The sequence below is a fragment of the Leptopilina boulardi genome, unplaced genomic scaffold, assembly GCF_019393585.1.
Source record: "Leptopilina boulardi isolate dan_hultmark-lab unplaced genomic scaffold, ZJU_Lbou_2.1 LbouV2_285, whole genome shotgun sequence".
NCBI classification, from domain to species: Eukaryota; Metazoa; Arthropoda; class Insecta; order Hymenoptera; family Figitidae; genus Leptopilina; species Leptopilina boulardi.
Genome location: NW_026137846.1, coordinates 1,082,144 through 1,101,651, shown reverse-complemented (window position 1 = coordinate 1,101,651; position 19,508 = coordinate 1,082,144). Strand labels below are relative to the sequence as shown.

The 19,508-nt window shown below is 30.3% G+C and overlaps 2 protein-coding genes across 13 annotated transcripts in view; both read right to left on the bottom strand.

The window, feature by feature from the left end:
• The window catches only part of LOC127282168 (tumor protein p53-inducible nuclear protein 2), a 381,620-nt gene that overhangs the window by 2,132 nt on the left and 359,980 nt on the right, over positions 1-19,508 (bottom strand). The window lies entirely within an intron of this gene.
• Positions 1-19,508, bottom strand: part of LOC127282162 (liprin-alpha-1) — a 648,576-nt gene that overhangs the window by 597,904 nt on the left and 31,164 nt on the right. For all 12 annotated transcript variants that reach the window (XM_051306264.1, XM_051306268.1, XM_051306263.1 and 9 more), the window contains 2 exons: positions 17,776-18,072; positions 16,342-16,443 (listed from right to left, as the gene is read on the bottom strand). In XM_051306264.1, coding sequence (XP_051162221.1) covers positions 16,342-16,443; positions 17,776-18,024 — 351 coding nt within the window. In that variant the 5' untranslated portion in view covers positions 18,025-18,072. The remainder of the gene's footprint in view (positions 1-16,341; positions 16,444-17,775; positions 18,073-19,508) is intronic.

Here is a 19,508-nt window from a genome sequence, read left to right as displayed (position 1 = left end):
CGCCTGATACTCCGGTATAAGTGAATTATTTTCAGCCCATTCATTAACTCTACTTAGCAAAACCTGTGTAAAAGCTTTAGTTACGTGATTTACTAGAGCAATAGGCCGATAATTATTTGGATCTTTTAAATCGCCTTTTTTGAAAATCATTTTCAATAAAACTTTTGACCAAGAGGTCGGGACCCTTTCCGATTCCAAGACCCGATTAAATAACAAAGTTAAATATTCAATACCATTATCAGGCAGGTTCTTTAAGAATTCAAAAGAGACACCGTCCAACCCAGGAGATTTATTGTTATTGCATTTATTGAGACTGCGAATGACATCCCACTTTGTGATGGGTGCCTCAAGGAGTGGGTCACTGACACTCACACAAGCAAAAAGTTCATCGCGTATCAATGACACAGTATGAGAATGATTTGAAAGCACCTTTTTAATCAATCCCAATTTCCTGGCATTTACAGTAATTACATTAATTAAATTATCTCCCCATTCTTCAATAAAATCAATATCTTTTGAGCCTATATCGACTTCAGCCGATTGGTATTCCCAAGACTGCATAAGCTCGGAAAACTCATCTAAAAGATTATTATTCCACTTGAGGCCTGAGGTTGAGGACGATAGCTTGACATTATTACAGAGACTAATAACAACCGGGAAATCATCCGAATTCGAGACAATAGTGATCACTTGCAAATCAACTATGAAGTCCAAACCATTAAGGTTCGACCATACCAGGTCAATTATAGATCTACCAACACCGCTGACAAATGTATTTGCTGGGTTGTCACTCCGGGATCTGCCATTAACAAGACTGAGGCCACTATTTTCCATACCAGTAACTAAATTAACTCCCCTTTTATCATGTTTTATGTCTAAACTATCTCTTTCTTGACTAATAAATAAATTTTTCGGTAAAAACTCGTGTGGTAATTGATTCAATCTCCCCACTTTAGAACTAAAATCTCCTCCTATGTACAATGTCAGATTCGGGAATTTAGATATAACAATATTAATTTGATCGTGAAGAACATTTAAAAAATTAGCAAAATCAGCATTTGGGCCAGCATATACAAAACCTACTATAAACTTAAAATTCTTATTTACAAATTTAATAAAAATACAATCATCTGAAGAATAAAGTTTTTCGGCGACATATTTACTATTATGAAAGGTGACGATGAGTCCTCCCTTCGCTCTCCCTCTTAGTGCTGTCCTTGATGCCGAGCTGTAAATAACATCAAAACCCTTAAGGTAAGATGCCATGTAGTAAGTTGGATCGTAGTCAACCCAAGTCTCGTTGATACACACAATATCCGCCTCATTAATCGTTGGTAGTATATCTGGCAAGTTTCGCAATCCCCTGGCATTCTAAAATACAATCTTCGTCAGGTTCTCTGTCCGCTATGACACCTCTGAATCATTATTGTTTTCATTTCGAATCAGCTTACTAAGATAGGTAGAAATGTTTTCTCTGGTATCTCAAACCGGTTGACTTTTAATTTTCTTATTATCACCATTCTTTTTGTTTGTTTGTGTTCTAGATCTTTTGTTGTTGAGGTTGGGAGTGGAATCATGGGTGGAATCGTCACTCTCACTAGACACTCTCACTTGTTGATCCTTTTCGTTTACAGTGGTATCTTCACTAGTTGAGCGTAAATATTCCGAGACCGTAACTGCATCATAGAATTTGTTATCCATTACCAAGTATCTGCCTTTGATAGAGACCACTTTTCCCTGTTTTTGTCCCTCATTTTCAAAGTAACTTCAGCGGTATGGAAAATATCTCGAACCGTCTTGAGCAGATTTTCGTTTTCAGCAATCGTGTATTTAACCTTGAATAAAATGACATTTTTAGCCCTCTCTTTGTTAAGGAGGGAGTCGATTTTTAATCCGCAGTTAAGAATTTTATTTTCCAAAAAATCTTTCTTGTCTCGAGTTCGTTGACCTTCTTAACCATGAGTGAGATCTCCTCATTACGGGCAGCATTTTCCTTCACCAGCACTTTTATATCACTTTCAACTGTGTCAAGTTTACCACCAAGCTCTTTTTTAATATCAATTAACAAAGATTTCAAATTGTCGTTAATGGTTATTTTGACAGTTCACATTAATGACACGAAATTAGAAATATTATAATTCTCGCACTGGTGAAATGTAGATACTATTGAAACTATAAATGTAAAAAAAATGAATTCTTTAAGGTCTTTAACAAAGATTTTTATTTAAATTTAAATTTAAAATAAAAATAAAAACTATACCTATTAACGCGCGTAATACGAGAAGCTTATAAAGAATTTTAAAAATATAACAAGATAAAATAGAAACTTATGCCGACAACAATTAATTAATCTATATTAATAAAATCAGAATCAAACTTTTGTCTGTACATTGCTCAGATTTAAAAATTTATGACGTAGTTTGTCGTTATAAAGAACAGGGAGTCCAAAAATGTCCATTAAAAAATTTGTGTCTACGTATGTCCGGAATATTTTGTTCCAGTATCACGCAACAACGGTTTGACCAATTGAAGTAAAACTTGGCAGTCTCTTAGGTATTAACCTAACTTAAAATCTTAGCCATTTCTGATTAAAAAATATTAATTTATATAGAAGATGTGCTACTTTTTTAAAAATGTGAAAAATTTTCAAATTATTCATTTCTTAATAGATTGTTTCTAAACTTTCTATACCTGAGTATTAAATGTTATTTAGTCACATTTTAGAATAATTTTTCAAAAATTACAAGCTAAAACTGAGATATAGCTATAAAATTGTTTTTAGGGTTAAAAAATCGAATTAACTATTATTGTAACCAATTGCTTTCAAATTTAATTTAGGAGAATTTTTAAGACCTCTAATTAAGATTTTCACGTCAAAATAATATAATTCCAAATTACAAATTCAAAGTCTCTGGTTCAAAAATTTGAGAATCAAAAAATCGAATAATAAGTATTTGTAATAATTGAATTTATGCGTCTCAAATGATTTTGTTTGTACAAATCTGCAATTATAAATTACAGATTTGAACCCATACAGAAGCAAAAATTGATAATATATTTTGCCCGAATCGCAAAGTGACTTTTTCACCCCACCAGGTGTATACGAATCAATTTGTTTCAATGCAAGGAATACAATTATTTTATGTATTAACTTGAATTTAAATAAACCCAAATTTTTTTAGCTAAAATATGAATTTTTTATTTTTTATTAATTTTTAAAATTTAAATCAAATCTATACTTTATATATACCAATCGATTCGTTTCAATGCAAGGAATAAAATTCTTTCATATATAAACTTGAATGTAAATAAACACAAACTTTTTTTTAGCTAAAATGTGAATTTTTGATTTTTTAACTATCAACAATTTTTTAAATTTAAATCAAATCTATACTGTATATATAGGGGAGACTGGGGCAAACCGGCCATGTTAACAGTTGTAAGGCTCTAGTAACTAAAGAAACTAATGAAAACCCTTTTATAATAGCTTGTTGGAAAGGTCATCTAATTGCGAAACTTTTTCCTAGAGACACATGTACCTTAAAATGTATTGTATAGCTGCTGCATCAATTTTAAAAAAATTTGCAAACTGACCGGTTTGTCCCACCCCTGAGGTAAACCGGCCACCCCTCTGGGGCAAACCAGTCAGTTTATTTTTTTTTTGTTTAGATAATTAATTGTAAGGAAAACGTCACTAAATAGAAAATATCAATAAACGAATCGATAAGGAAATTAAAAAAAATTAAAATTTTCCAATAAGGAAAATAATAAGATAGGATTAAATTTCAATTAAAGAAACATCTTATATATTATAAAACCAATATTTTCAACTAATTGTTGTCGTTCACGAAGAAACGTCTGTCGTTGAACTTTGTAAAACTTCGTAAATCTCCGTAAAGTGGACAAAGATTCACGAAAGCGCGCACGAAGTTTTCTAGCCGATAGGTAATCTTCGTGAATTTCTGTTGCAAGGGAAACAGACATAGGCTGGTTTACCCCACAGGCCCATTTTGACAATTAAGACCTGTATAAAAAAATGCTTAGTAAAATCATTAAATAATATACCAATAAATTTAACTGAGGCATGCACCTTTTAAACCTAAAAAACAATTTTAATAAATATTACACGATTTTCTCACAAATTGCTTATGAACAGATCCGTAAAAATTTCTAGCGGAAGCGAAAAAACAAACTTTTGTTTATAAAATTGCATAAACACAATTAAAAAATGTCAAAATGAAGAAATGAGTTATTCTTAATATAGTCTTTTCAAATTTATAATTGACATATTTTAAACTTTGACCAATTCTGAGAAACTAACACATGGCCGGTTTGCCCCAGTCTCCCCTACCAATCGATTCGACTTAACGTAAGGTTTATTTTATTATATATCACCTTAAATTTTTCTATTTAAAAATTTTTTCAATTAAAAAATTTTTTTGGAAAAAAGACTCTAAAATTGTTTTTGGGCTTTTTTTAAAATCCTCTCGTCATTTTTGAGAGATTATGTCATAAATAAACCTACCAAATTTTATCCAAATCCAGTAAAACGTGTAAAAGATATCGTATTCACAAAAAAGATCCACACACACTCACACATACATGAGGCATTTCATATGAGAATACGGGGTCGTGTCTCGGATTTTTCTCAAAATTCAGTAAATTGTAGTGATAGTGGTGCTAAATAAGTGTACAAATTTTGAATTTGAAATTTTTAATATTTTTCGAGATATTTACAATAACAAATTTGAGCAATATTTTTTTAATTTAGTTATAACTGTTTTCCTACTAAAAATAGAGAAAAATGTTGTAAATGTTTTTTACGCAGAAGACCTTAAACTTTTAGATAAAAATTATTTTAAAAAAATACTAACTTTTAAACAATTTGTTTGAAAAATGAAATTTGTTTATAAAATTAAAACATGTTCACCCTCCTTTTGAAGCGCAAAAAAATCATGAATATTGTTTAAGTCATAATAAATCGATGGTATTATTTTTGTGTTCAAGATATTAATTAATTAACTAACTAACAAAAGTTAATAAAACAAGTTGTAAATTCAGATGTTCATTACATGAACATTTTGGTTCCTCTGTACAATCAACAAAAGAATTTGCTTTCTCGTGGAGAAAGCATTAACATTGAAATAAACATACAAAAATAATATAATAATATAAACATTTGAGTACCTATAGATTTGAGTTAAATTTAAAGAATTAATGGAAGTTAAAAAATCAAAAATTCATATTTTAACCGAAATTTCTAAATATTAATGAAAAATAATATATAATTTATAATTATTTACAATTATATCGATTCGTTTTAATGCAAGGAACACAATTATTTTATATTTAAACTTTAATTTAAATAAATACAAAATTTTTCAGCTAAAATGGGTATTTTCTATTTTTTAACTTTCATTAATTTATTAAATTTACCTCAAATGTAAATTTTATATATACCAATCGATTCGGTTTTATGAAAGGAATACAATTATTTCATCTATAAACTTAAATTTAAATAATCACAAAATTTTATAGCCAAAATGTGAATTTTTGATTTTTTAACGTTCATTAATTCTTTCAATTTAAATCAAAACTATACTTTATATATGGGCATATCTCTAGAACTTTTAAACTTTATGTTATCGCTCATTATGATACCTTAAGAATTTTTTTAATAATTTTTCAATACCATAATTTGACCAATTATAGGGCTTTTTAAATGTATCATGCGTTAAATAATTTTTTTAATTATGTAGGAAATGACGAACGTAAGTTAAAGTGGTGAAATCGACAGTTTATAGTGTGTGATATTGACTGTTTTTTTTAGTTTATAGACTGTAACTTTTTTAACGAAACATTATGTTTCTTGTGGCTTGCAATAGAAGTAGGTGGGAGTGTAAAGAACTAAAAAATCCATGAAACAATGATGTGCCTCAAATTGAATAAAAACTATGTAGCTTCAAACTTGCGAGACAAATTTTACAAAATTTCTACAAGTTAGCAGTTAAACTGATATAACTTTTTTAACGAAGGTTTTTGAGTAACGGCACAACGGGATTATATTATCTACCTAATAAGAAGTAATTTGAACCCATACAGGAATGTGTGCCTCCTTTACACAAAGAATGCAATGACTTCAAACATTAAATTTTAAAACGTAACTCAAATCAAAAAACCACATATTTGAAAAGCACATGTTGAATTTTGCTTCTAAATGCTCCCAACTCATTGTAATCTCTTCTCATGCATTATAAAAGTATACAGAAAAATAGTTAACCTTTGCACACTTCATTAAAACTGTATAATTAATAATAAATATAAACCTAAACTGTCCGACGCATAGTTTGTGAAGAAAAGTAAGTATTAACTAATAGATGTGTTTAAATCTGGCTGATATTTCTCACTCGAAGGTTTTTAGGGTCGCTGCGACTACTAATCTGAATTTTAAATTTTCTAAAATTCAAAATGGCGAATCCAATATGGCGGACGACTTTTTAAAAAAGTGATCCCATTGGCCTCAAATTTGTTACTCCGGGGTTTTTGAGGTCGCTGATTATGAATCTGAACTTTGTTTTTCAAAATTCAAAATGGCGGATCCAATATGGTGGATGACTTTTAAAAAAATTGATCCAATTGGCCTGAAATTCGTTACTCGGGGGTTTTTTGCGTCGCTGACTACGAATCTGAACTTAGTTTTACAAAATTCATAATGGCGGATTCAATATGGCGGATGACTTTTTACAAAATTGATCCCATTAGCCTAAAATTTGTTACTCGGGGGTTTATGGGGTCACTGATTACGAATCTGAACTTAATTTTTCAAAATTCAAAATGGTGGATCCAAAATTGCAAACAAAATTTTTTAAAAAATTTTTAAAAAATTAAATTTTTAAAAATTCAAAAATTGTTATAAACTACATTTACTTATGACTTAATAAGCAATAGGACATAAAATTTTCGAAACTGTAGCATTAAATCATTTTAAAGGTGGTAGCGACCCAAAAAACCCCCGAGTAACAAATTTCAGACAAATTCGATCAATTTTGCTTCCTCGTGGAGGAAGCTTTGTAGTCCTTTCATTTATAAAACTTTTCAAAGTGGCGGAAACAAATTTTTTTCTTTATAGAAACATGTTATATGAGATCCTGATCAATTGTCCGGATGTATGTAAGTAAGTGTGTGTGTGTGGATCCCTTTTTTGTTTAGAAGATAACTTTAACAGGTTTTAATGGATTTAGATAAAATTTGGTAGGCACATTTATCATATTAATATCTCAAATCTGACCAAAGGATTTTGAAAAATATCCCAAAAAAAAAATTTTATCGTCTTTTTTCCAAAAATTTTTTTTTAATCGAAAAAATTTTTAAATAGAAAAATTTAAGGTTATATATAATAAAATCGTTTTCCTTACGTCAAGACGAATCGATCGATATATATAAAGTATACATTTAAGGTAAATTTAAAGAATTAATGAAAGTAAAAAAATCAAAATTTCACATTTAGGCTATAAAATTTTGTGATTTTTTAAATTGAAGTTTATATATGAAATAATTGTATTCCTTACGTCAAGACGAATCGATCGATATATATAAAGTATACATTTGAAGTAAATTTAAAGAATTAATGAAAGTTAAAAAATCAAAAATTGACATTTTGTCAATAAAATTTTGCTTTCTCCACGAGGAAGCAAATTTTTTTGCTGATCGTAAAGAGGAAGCAAAATGTTCATGTAATGAACATCTGAATTTACAACTTGTTTTAAAAAGTCGTCCGCCATATTGGATCCGCCATTTTGAATTTTGAAAAACTAACGTCGCATTTGTAATCAGCGACCAAAAAAATCCGCGAGTAACAAATTTCAGTCAGTTTTAAACACATCTAGAGATTTTGGGCAGGTTTTTTGCAATAAGGCCCACTGTGATGCGTAACAATGTGTAAAAATGAGTTACGCAAATTTTTTTATAATATTTGATCAATACTGAAGATTATTTTTTAAAAATTCATTGAATTTGCTTGAAACTTATTCCTCGGGGGTTTTCGAGGTCGCTGATTACGAAGCTGAAGTCATTTTATTAAAATTCAAAATGGCGGATCCAATATGGCGGATTATTTTTTAAAAATTCATTGAATTTGTTTGAAACTTATTACTCGGGGGTTTTCGAGGTTGCTGATTACGAATCTGAAGTCAGTTTTTCAAAATTCAAAATGGCGGATCCAATATGGCGGACAATTTTTTTAAAAATTCATTGAATTTGCTTGAAACTTATTACTCGGGAGTTTTCGAGGTCGCTGAATACGAATCTAAAGTCCATTTTTCAAATTTCAAAATGACGGATCCAATATGGCGGACAAATATTTAAAATCACTGGAAACTACTTACTTGGTAACTTTGTAGGTCGCTGATAACGATCCCGACGTCAGTTTTTCATATTTAAAATGTGCGAATTTAATCTATTAAACGAATTTTTAAAAAATTGTTCGTTTTTTATTAAATTTTAAATCCAGAAGTTTTTGAATTATTGAAAACTAATCTAAAGTCAAATTTTTAAAATTCCACAATTTTTAAGATATTTTTTTAAAATAGTCAAATTCTGAAAATCTGGCTTGTAACTCGTAATCTGGTAATTCTAAAAAAAAAGTATGGAATGAAACATTTTTTGCACGTATAATTTTGATAAACAGGTTAATTTAAATTAATAAGTTTTTCAAAAGTCGTCCGCCATTTTGAATTTTGAAAAACTGACGTCGGATTTGTAATCAGCGACCCCAAAAACCCCCGCGTAATTATTTTCAGACAAATATATGAAGTTTTTTCAAAAGTCGTCCGCCATATTGGATCCGCCATTTTGAATTTTCAAAATCCGACATCATATTCGTTATCAGCGACCCCAAAAACCTTCAAGTAACAAGTTTCAAGTGAATTCGATGAACTTTTATAAATTTCGACAGCCATATTCAATCCGCCATTTTAAATTTTGAAAAACTGACTTCAGATTCGTAATCAGCGACCTCGAAAACCCCCGAGTAATAAGTTTCAAGCAAATTCAATAAATTTTTAAAAAATAATCCGCCATATTGGATTCGCCATTTGGAATTTTGAAAAACTGACTTCAGATTCGTAATTAGCGACCTCGAAAACCCCCGAGTAACCATTTTGAGGCAGAATTACAACTATTTTATCCTCCAATAGGATAGGTTAGATGTCTTAGAAAAAATGTTTTCGGCTTCAAAAAAAATGTTTAAAAAAAAAACAATGATTTTTTGGGTTTTTTTTTTATTTTATTCGCCATATTGTATTTTCTGGTCGACCAATCTCTATTTTGACCTCAAAATCTGAAAGAGCGATACCCAATACCCCCTAGAACCCATGGGCATTAAAATATCTGGTCTTTTAATGTTTTAATTCTTTCATTGAAGTTAAGTTAAAAATTGTGGACATTTGGGCGTTAATGGGTTAAAAAAATTTTTTGGAAAAAAGACGATAAAATTTTATTTTTGGGTATTTTTTAAAATTCTTTGGTCAGATTTGAGATATAAATATGATAAATGAGCCTACCAAATTTTATCTAAATCCATTAAAACCTGTTAAAGTTATTTTCTAAACAAAAAAGGGATCCACACACACACACACACATACATCCTGATCAATTGAGGCACCCAATCGAACAACCGGTCGCGAGCTCGGGCCGGACGCTCGGAAGCCAGTCAGCGTACGAAAATGTCAATAAAATTGAAATTCAAAATTTTAATTTTTTAAATATATTAACTTATAGAAAATTAAAAGGCGCATCTTTTTTTCGTTTAACTTTTTTTGCATCTTTTTTTCTTAATAAGAAATTTTTCATCTTTTTCCGTTTTCGAAATATAAGAGAAAAACTGTTTTTTAAAAAAAGAAAATTTTCATTGTTTTTTTGACTTCAACTCGCGACAGCTTAAACAATTTTACGAATTTCTTAATGAAACAAAAACGAAAATACGTGTTATTATATTCTACGAGTGACTAAAAAAAGAAAAAAGTTGTTTTGATTAAAAATAAAAAAGTTATTAATTTTTTAATGAGACATTGCAAAATTCATGAACTGCAATTTTCACCCTGTGACGAATTTTTGTAAATTTCCACCAGCAACAAACTTCCAGTGATAAAGTTGTTCATTAAGGTCCAAAGAAGTTTTCTGGAAAGTTACAATGCAATATTGAACAATTAATAACAAAATGGTGAATGTTTAAACTCTAAAGTTGCGCGAGCGGCTGAACGTTTGGCGTGCGTTTGCTACGTAATAACTTAATTTCTTATTAAAAAAAAAGATGCAAAAAAAAGTTAAAGGAAAAAAAGATGCGGTTTTTAATTTTTGCTTCCTCGTGGAGGAAGCTTTGTAGTCCTTTCGTTTATAAAACTTTTCAAAGTGGTGGAAACAAATTTTTTTCTTTATACAATCATGTTACATGAGATCCTGATCAATTGTCCGGATGTATGTATGTGTGTGTGGATCCCTTTTTTGTTTAGAAGATAACTTTAACAGGTTTTAATGGATTTAGATAAAATTTGGTAGGCTCATTTATCATATTAATATCTCAAATCTGACCAAAGGATTTTGAAAAATACCCCCAAAAAAAAATTTTATCGTCATTTTTCCAAAAAATTTTTTTTAATCGAAAAAATTTTTAAATAGAAAAATTTAAGGTTATATATAATAAAATCGTATTCCTTACGTCAAGACGAATCGATCGATATATATATAAAGCATACATTTAAGGTAAATTTAAAGAATTAATGAAAGTTAAAAAATCAGAAATTCACATTTTGGCTATTAAATTTTTGTGATTTTTTAAATTGAAGTTTATATATGAAATAATTGTATTCCTTACGTCAAGACGAATCGATCGATATATATATAAAGTATATACATTTGAGGTAAATTTAAAGAATTAATGAAAGTTAAAAAATCAAAAATCCACATTTTGGCAATAAAATTTTGCTTTCTCCACGAGGAAGCAAATTTTTTTGCTGATCGTAAAGAGGAAGCAAAATGTTCATGTAATGAACATCTAAATTTACAACTTGTTTATAAGGTAATATATTTAAAAAATTAAAATTTTGAATTTCAATTTTATTGACATTTTCGTACGCTGACTGGCTGCCGAGCGTCCGGCCCGAGCTCGCGACCGGTTGTTCGATTGGGTGCCTCAATTGATCAGGATCTCATATAACATGTTTCTATATAGGGTAAATTTGTTTTCACCATTTTAAAAAATTTTATAAACGAAAGGACTACAAAGCTTTCTCCAATAGGAAGCAAAATAATAATTACTAATTTTTGGAGAAGTGTGAACAAAAATCATGATTTTTTACCATTTTTTCATACTTTTTTTATAACAAAAACCAAAATTAAACAAAGATATTGTCTAGGATTGAGGTTCACATAGAGCGTATTTCTATAACGAAACTACATGCCAAATTTCAGAATCATTGATTAAAAACTTTTTGAGCTAGAGTGTACACAATTTCCAAAAAAGTGTCAGAAAAGGTTAATTCTTTGAATCACGCAATTCGGAAATAATCGAAATGTTTCAAACAATACTGTATACTATGTTTTCGGGGTCTCTGATTACGAATCTGAGGTCAGTTTTTAAAAATTCAAAATGTCGGATCCAATATGGCGTGTTTTTTTTGCCATAGCGCGTTCTGACCCACTATACACTGAAAAAAATAGTATTGAATCAAGAAAATTTTACTTGCTTCAAGTAAACCGTGGAATTGAATAGGGACAAGTCAATTACGGCATTGGTTCAAGTAAACGATTGTCTTGAGATAGTATATTTGGGACGAGAGCATATATTCTTGATCCAAGAAAATATGGAATTCGGGCAATATATTAATCAACTTGTAACAAATGTAAAATACATTAAAGGAAGAAAATATTTTCTTGTTCTGAGAATATATGTAGTCAAATCAATTGTTTCATTTGATTCATTCAAATCTTTGCAATATTGGATCAAGTAAGACAAGATTTAAATCAAAATATTATTTATATTGTGAGGAGACCATATGTTCTTGGTCCAAGAAAATATGGAATTCGTCTAAGAAGTTTATTGACTTCTAAGAAATGTAAAATATATTAAGTCAAGATCATATATATATTAACTCAAGAAAATATTTTCTTGACTTGAGAAAACTTATGGAGTTGAACCAAAAAAATATTTTTCCAATACAAGTAAATATTTACTTGAATTTACCCCCCCCCCCCTCCTACACTCCTTCCTTATCCCACCATGTCTAATTCTTAAGTCAAACATTTTTATTTATTATTAACATTCATATTTTTTATTATTTATTTAAATAATGTTTATTTTACATACACATTTATATTTAATTAATACTTAATACAACTGAAACAAGTATACCTTGAATGAAAATTTTTCACGGTCCGAGAAACTGAACCCGAGTTGCGCGCACCAAAGGCAGTAACGTAGACCACTATGCCATTCTGACTCAATTGATGGTTTTCAAAAACTCCTATTTAAGTTTCACATCCATTTGGAGAGTAATATTTTCTTGGATCAATAATACGGGATTTGTATTAAGTAAAAAATTAATTCAAAGCAAATGAATAAAACTATTTGATTCAAGAAATGAAAATTCTTCAGACAATATTTTATTATTTTCCTTAATAACCTAATATTCTTGATTGAATACTTTTTGGTACTTCGGGAAAATAAAATATTGGGTTGCGATAATAACATATTTACTTCTGCCAAATACTAAATTCTTAATTCAAGAACTATGCGTTAATCAAGTTAAAACAAGTATTTACTTATATTAATATTCGCATTTTCTTGACTCAAGACTATATTAGCGTTGAATTAAATAAAAAATATTTTCAAGGAAACAAAAAAATAATTTTATTCAACATTATATCACTATTTCAACTGAAAAAATAAATTATTTTATTTAAGATAATATAATATTATTTCTAGAAATTTGGAATGATCTGATTTTTTTAATGTGCCAAAAGATTCGCTCGCCGGGTGGAGTCCGGGTACATAATTTACACTTAGTTCTAGATTTTAGTTGTAGATGGCGTGAAGCGCAATCTATTTTACTAATTTTAAATAAGTTGCGATAGGAGCTTTGTGATCTCGCAAGGAAAGGTTAAAGTCAGTGATAAAACATAATTTAAACCTTCGTAAGAAAATATATTTTAAAATAAAAATCAAATAGAATAGGTTAAATTAGCAATAAAAAAATAATACTCAAAAGAAATTATACAATACTAAATAAATGTAAATAAAAAATATGATTCTATATAATCCAAAAAAAAGTGTAAAATAAAAGAATGTTATCCTCAAAAAAAAGAAAGAGAGACTAGCCTAGCTAGTCTTTCGCTCGCTCGGTCTTTCTCCAGCCTTGCTCGGAGCGGTTCTGAAAACAAAGAAGTTTGGAACAATTACTCGTTAACTACCCGCCACGGAGACGATAGTCAGGATGACTGGAATTCAAATGCGCGGGGTACGTTCTAGAAAGTAACCCTCTAGCCAAATCGCGGACAATGTCTAGGGTCGTGCACGCTAGGTCGATTTCGAAAATCGGGGAGAAGCTAGATATGGGATTCGGTTCCCATATTCTTGCCCGACACGAAGCTAGTGCAGATAATTTTCTCCACAAGATTTCTCCACTCGAGATGGGAAATCGTCGTGGAGCATCGTCTTGGTCAAGAGAGAAGCGCACCTTAACTTGGCCAGAACGGTCTCGTGTTATGTGTATTCAAGTGTAAGTGTGTGTGAGCCTGGTGCACCAGATTTCCACGGAAGCACCCATAAGAAATCCTGTTCACCAGGAGGAAAAAAGGGAAAACCCTGGTCTCTCACAGAAACACCTATAGAGTGACCAGGAGTATTCGGGGTCAGGATGTGGAAAGCGGGCGAAGGGTGTTACCAAGTTCGCAGAAGTACCTACAGAACGGTACAACACCTTCTGGGAAGAGCTGGTGAACTAGGGGTCACAGAAGCGCCTACAGACCTCCGGTTCACCAGGTGAAAGAAAGAAAAGAGAAGGCTGGAATATAGATCGAGGCACAGAGAGAGGTGAATTCGCCGTCGGTTGGCCCGAGAAGCACCTCGAGGCCGGTCGTCGGCGAACTGAGGATTTGGAATCGTGCAGGCAGGTATATTGAACGAGCGAGGAGAGAGAGTTGTGGCGCGCGCGGTAAGGGGAGAGCGCAGGTGGCGCGGCAAGCGTGCACGTTCGTTACTCTCTACTTGGCTGGCTGCGAGAGAACTGACTAGAGTATATCTATATATGATATACTATGTTTGAATTTAATTCTACGCGAATAATTTTTATGAATTCAAAGAAATACTTTCTTTACAAATTGAATGTTCTTGAAACAATATAATATGAAAATGCTTAAAGTATATTAAACACTTGGATTGATTAATGTTTAATTCAAACAATATAAATTTTAATCAAGTTGAAACAAGTATTTTTTTCTATTAATCTTTCCATTTTCTTGGATCAAGACTATAAGTATTAGATTAAGTAAAAAGTTGTTTTGAGAGAAACAACAAAACGATATGACCCTAGAAAATAAAATACTCAACGTAAATTACTTGACATGAGAAAATAATATTCTTGACTCAATTCTTTTTCTGTTCTTGACGCAAGTAAAACATTTCGCTTGAAACACCGTCCGACAAAATTCAACTTTTTTTTTCACAAACGAAAAAATCAATGATTTTCAGAAACTAGGACCAAAAAAAAGATACCCGTGTCTGGCCGTTTTGATAGATCAGGTCATTTTTTGCTTTTAGGGGTAAAAACAACCCTTAATTGAAAGGTGATAGGAAATCTTGTACAAATAAATAATTTTTTATGAAACCTGGTATCTCGGGGTTTTCCGGGTCGTTGATTACGAATCTGATGTCAGATTTTCAAAATTCAATATGGCGGATCCAATATGGCGGTCGAAATTTATAAATATTAATTATTTTTTATAAAACTTGGTTTCTAGGGGTTTTTGGGGTCGCTGAATACGAATCTGAAGTCAGATTCTTAAAATTCAAAATGGCAGATTCAATATGGCGTTTGAAATTTATAAAAGTTCGTCGAATTCACTTGAAACTTGTTACTTGAAGGTTTTTGGGGTTGCTGATTACGAATTTGATGTCGGGTTTTCAAAATTCAAAATGGCGGATCCAATATGGTGGTCGAAATTTAAAAATGTTATTATGTTATTATTATTATTATTATGTTATTATCAGCGAACCCAAAAACCCCTAGACTAGGGTCAGCGACCCGGAAAACCCCGAGATACCAGGTTTCATAAAAAATTATTAATTTGTACAAGATTTCCTATCACCTTTCAATTAAGGGTTGTTTTTACCCCTAAAAGCAAAAAATGACCTGATCTAGCAAAACGGCCAGACACGGGTATCTTTTTTTTGGTCCTAGTTTCTGGAAATCATTGATTTTTTCGTGTGTGAAAAATCGTGTCGGACGGTGAAACAGTAAGATATATTTACTTGTATGAAACTCATATTTTCTTATTTCAAGAACATTGCTCAATGCTCAAAATTACTTGACTCAAGAAAATAAATTTCTTCCAATAAAAAATATCGTCTTGTTTCAAGTCAAGTACCTCAAGTAAATGCATTAACTTGATTCAATTAACTTTTTTTCAGTCTAGAGGGACACTCACTTAATTGTTTATAACCTTTAAACGGCTCGATATTTTCATTTGGAATTTTTAGATTATATTTTTCAATAGTTTTACAACCGATTTATGAAAAGAAAAAAAATTGAATTTTTTGAAGCTCTGCACCTATTTCCCCCACTTAGAAGTACGAACTTTTTTAAAAGTGTACGTTGCCCCACAAATTTTTGTATGTTGGTCAAAATCTATGCAAAAATGCGACTGCAGGAGTCTTCAAAAAAAGTGCACTACAATACCCCTTTCTTCTCTATTAGCAAAATTCCTCAAGACTTAAAGTACAAACTTGTATCTTGTATACAAACTACAGAATTGAGGTTTCGAATCTTGGGCAATTATTATCGACAGATAATTCCGTAAATATGTTAAATATGCTTTTTTATTTAATCCATTTTGTCTATATATTTAAACGGCGACGTTAGACAACGAGATTCATTCATTTATAAATAAAATTATTATAGTCAATGTGAATTATTACGAATATTTTAAAAAGTATTAGATAGTAATTAAATATGTAAGACATAATAGAACAAGGAATTTTTTGAGGAAAAGGAGTGAAGTAAAATAAAAAAAGGACTGAAAAAACAAAAAATTGGGCAACACCTTGCTTGGCCGTCTGACATTACTTACCCTAGTGTTATTTCGCTCTGCTTTTAGCTCTGATATCTCTTCTTCTTTTTCCAAAATACTTTCCCGAGCCAATGTTAATTCTTTTGTTAACTGTGAAAATTCCTGTGGGAAAATATAAACAATTTACTATTATTTATATTAGACAATATTATTTAAAATATTACTACGACTTTGAAAAAAGTGATAGCTAAGACTACGTCAGAAATATCCGAATCTGCAAGTGGTTCTTCGATTTTAATGATACGTAGTAAAATTATAGTTTCATATAAAAGCAATGTGTAAGTAAAAGGAATTTTTAAAATATCTAAAATTGTAGGAGTTAAATCAGTTTTAATTTTGATACTGCAATTTCAATATGGAGAACGAATTTTTAAAAACTTTATAGATTTTCTTTAAATTTTGTATCTAGAGGTTTTCGAGGCCGCAGATTACAAATCTGAAGTCAGTTTGGTCCAAATTTAATGATTTTTTTCATTTTAAAGCTGAAGAAATGAGCTTTTTAACCCTAACAAATTGTAAACCCCTAAAATTGTAAATTTTTAAGTAATTTTTCAACTTAAACACTAATTAACGGTCACAATTACATTTAGAATAATTTTTTTCTGTTTATGCTTTTAAAGAGTATTTAATTCTGCGTCGAATGAAATTTTTTTGAACACGTTTCGTTAAAAATTTGCTGAGTTATTTGCAATTTTTATTTTCATAGTCACACTATTAGGTTTAACCTAGAATTAAATTCTCTTATTTTCTGCTTTTAATTATTACTAGAGATGTGCAAAAAGCTCGAATTTTGAGTCGAGTCGAAATTTTTTCGAGTCGAGTCGAGCCCGAGCTTGACAGGTGTAATGTTTATTTATTTTCAACGACTTTTCCGTTATGTGAACTTTGCTTTTAAAAGATCAGTAAAAGTTTTCATTAAAAAAAAATATACAAAAATCATTTCCCGTAAAATATTAAAGTTTTCATTTAGGTATATATTTAAATTTAAATTCCTTAATTCTAGACTTTTATAAAAAAATTTTAAAATCAATCTTACGAACAAAAAATAAAGACCAAAGTTAAAAGAAATTACTTTTAATAAAGCAAAGCGTATTTGTGCATTTTAACGATAAAAATTTTATTTCTTGATTTTGGTTGAGATTTGAGACCTGTAGGTAGGCTGCACGGCGCAAAACCTTTATACACTCTATACAGTATAACTCCATACACACTTGTATTTGATACTTTAAAAATTTTTCGAAAAAGAATTTTTACACCCATATTTTTTCACTAGGGTTTAAATAAAATGAAGTTAAATAGTGTAAATTTTTGTAAAACATATGATATTTTTCTTCTACAAAGTTATTCTGACGTGGTCGACTGTCATACAGTCATAAACCTTGATAATAAAATTAAAATCGGCATCAATGATGTAGGTGTTATATATAAAATTACCTGAGGCACACTTGATGTGATTTGTCGATTTAATACATCTCGTTCCTTCTCTAATTCTTGAAGTCTTGATTCTGCTTCTTGTAACCTTTCTTGACTTTCGCGCAAAGAATCCATTAACTTATCTCTCTCATCCAGCATGGAGACCATAAGTTGCTCAAAATTAGCATCTTCCCCAGAGAATTGAGAGCTTCGTTGACTAATGCTATCTTCTACGATAGTTGGCATTACATCACACATCATATTCCACATTTTGTAAATCTAATTCTTTCTGTATTGTTCCAAACTATTCAAATTAATCTGAAAAAATATACAACAGTTTCTAACGTAAGTCAAACTTTTTCTAAATTTGATGTAAAACAAAATATATAAATATAATAATTAATGTTAATCTCAAAATTATATTTTTTTTAGTGTACTAAATGTAAACTTGATAAGGATAGCGGCAGTTCCCGAAAGGTCGTTTATCTTAATAAATTGATAAACTATGGTAAAAAATTGGCCTATAATCTTAATTTATAAATAAATTAAATAATAACATAATTAACATTTTGTTTAATATACTATTTTGCCTCAATACCCTATTGAAAATCCCTGTATAAGAAAATTTATTTAATATTTGTATACAAAAAAAATGTGTTCTTGTACATATTCTTGTGCAGGTTCATGTTCATTTTCTTGCACCAGATTTGTTAAATTTTCTTGTACATGTTCATTTATGTTTTCGTTTAGTAAAAATTAAAAATTTTAAAGACTGCGCAGTAGTTTTCTTAAGACTTTATAGCTGCGCAATAATTGTTAACATGCATAAATGAAGAGTTTTAATGATTATAAATTATTAAAATCTCAATTTTTTTTTCAAATGTACTTGTACAAGACAAGAATGGTTTCATGTGTGAGTACTTGTACATGAACTTACACAAGAATATGTACAAGCACATTTACATTTTCTTGCACAAGTATGTTTTCTTGTACCTGATAAAAGAATTTGTTCCAAATTCTGGTGCAAGAAAATTTACATTTTCAGCACCAGAACTGGTACCAGTTCAGCTGATGAACATGTACATTTTCTTGTACAAGAATTTCATTTTTTATCCTGAAATTCTTTTAGTTGACTACATTCTTATACACTAAGAAAAATAATTTCGTAGTAATAAGAAAATAATTTAGTTGAGCATTTTTAGTTAGCCTTACTAAAATATGGTTGTCACAACAGAGTAGAAAGTGTTAAGCAATCGGGAAATTTAGTTGGCTCTACCAAAAAATATATTTGAAGTTCTCATGTTTACGAACTAAATAGTTTGGTTCCCAGAACTAAATCGCTGTACACGGAAAATATGTTCACTTGTCATGTGCAATTCGTTTTGGATCGTTTAATCCTAATGCTCGACTGAGTTCCCGCGAAAGGGGGAGGAGAATATGTAGTTTATCTCTTTCCATTTCCGCTGTCGTTTTTAGTGGATCAACCAGAACAAGAGCGGCCATCCCCCCACAACCTAGGAATACGGGCTCCAGGTATCTTCCGCGCAATACTGACAGAATTGAAGATAAATTTAAAAATCCAGAAGTAGAAGCAATTAATAAAATAAATGTTTACCATAGAGATAATATAAATAGTGTAGGCAAGGATTTCAATTTATTTCAAGTGATTCATGTTCCTAAATTATCTAAATCTAGGGATTTTTACAGCTAGTAGATTAGGGGAGACCGGGCTGAAAGTGCCGGGGGTAAGTTGT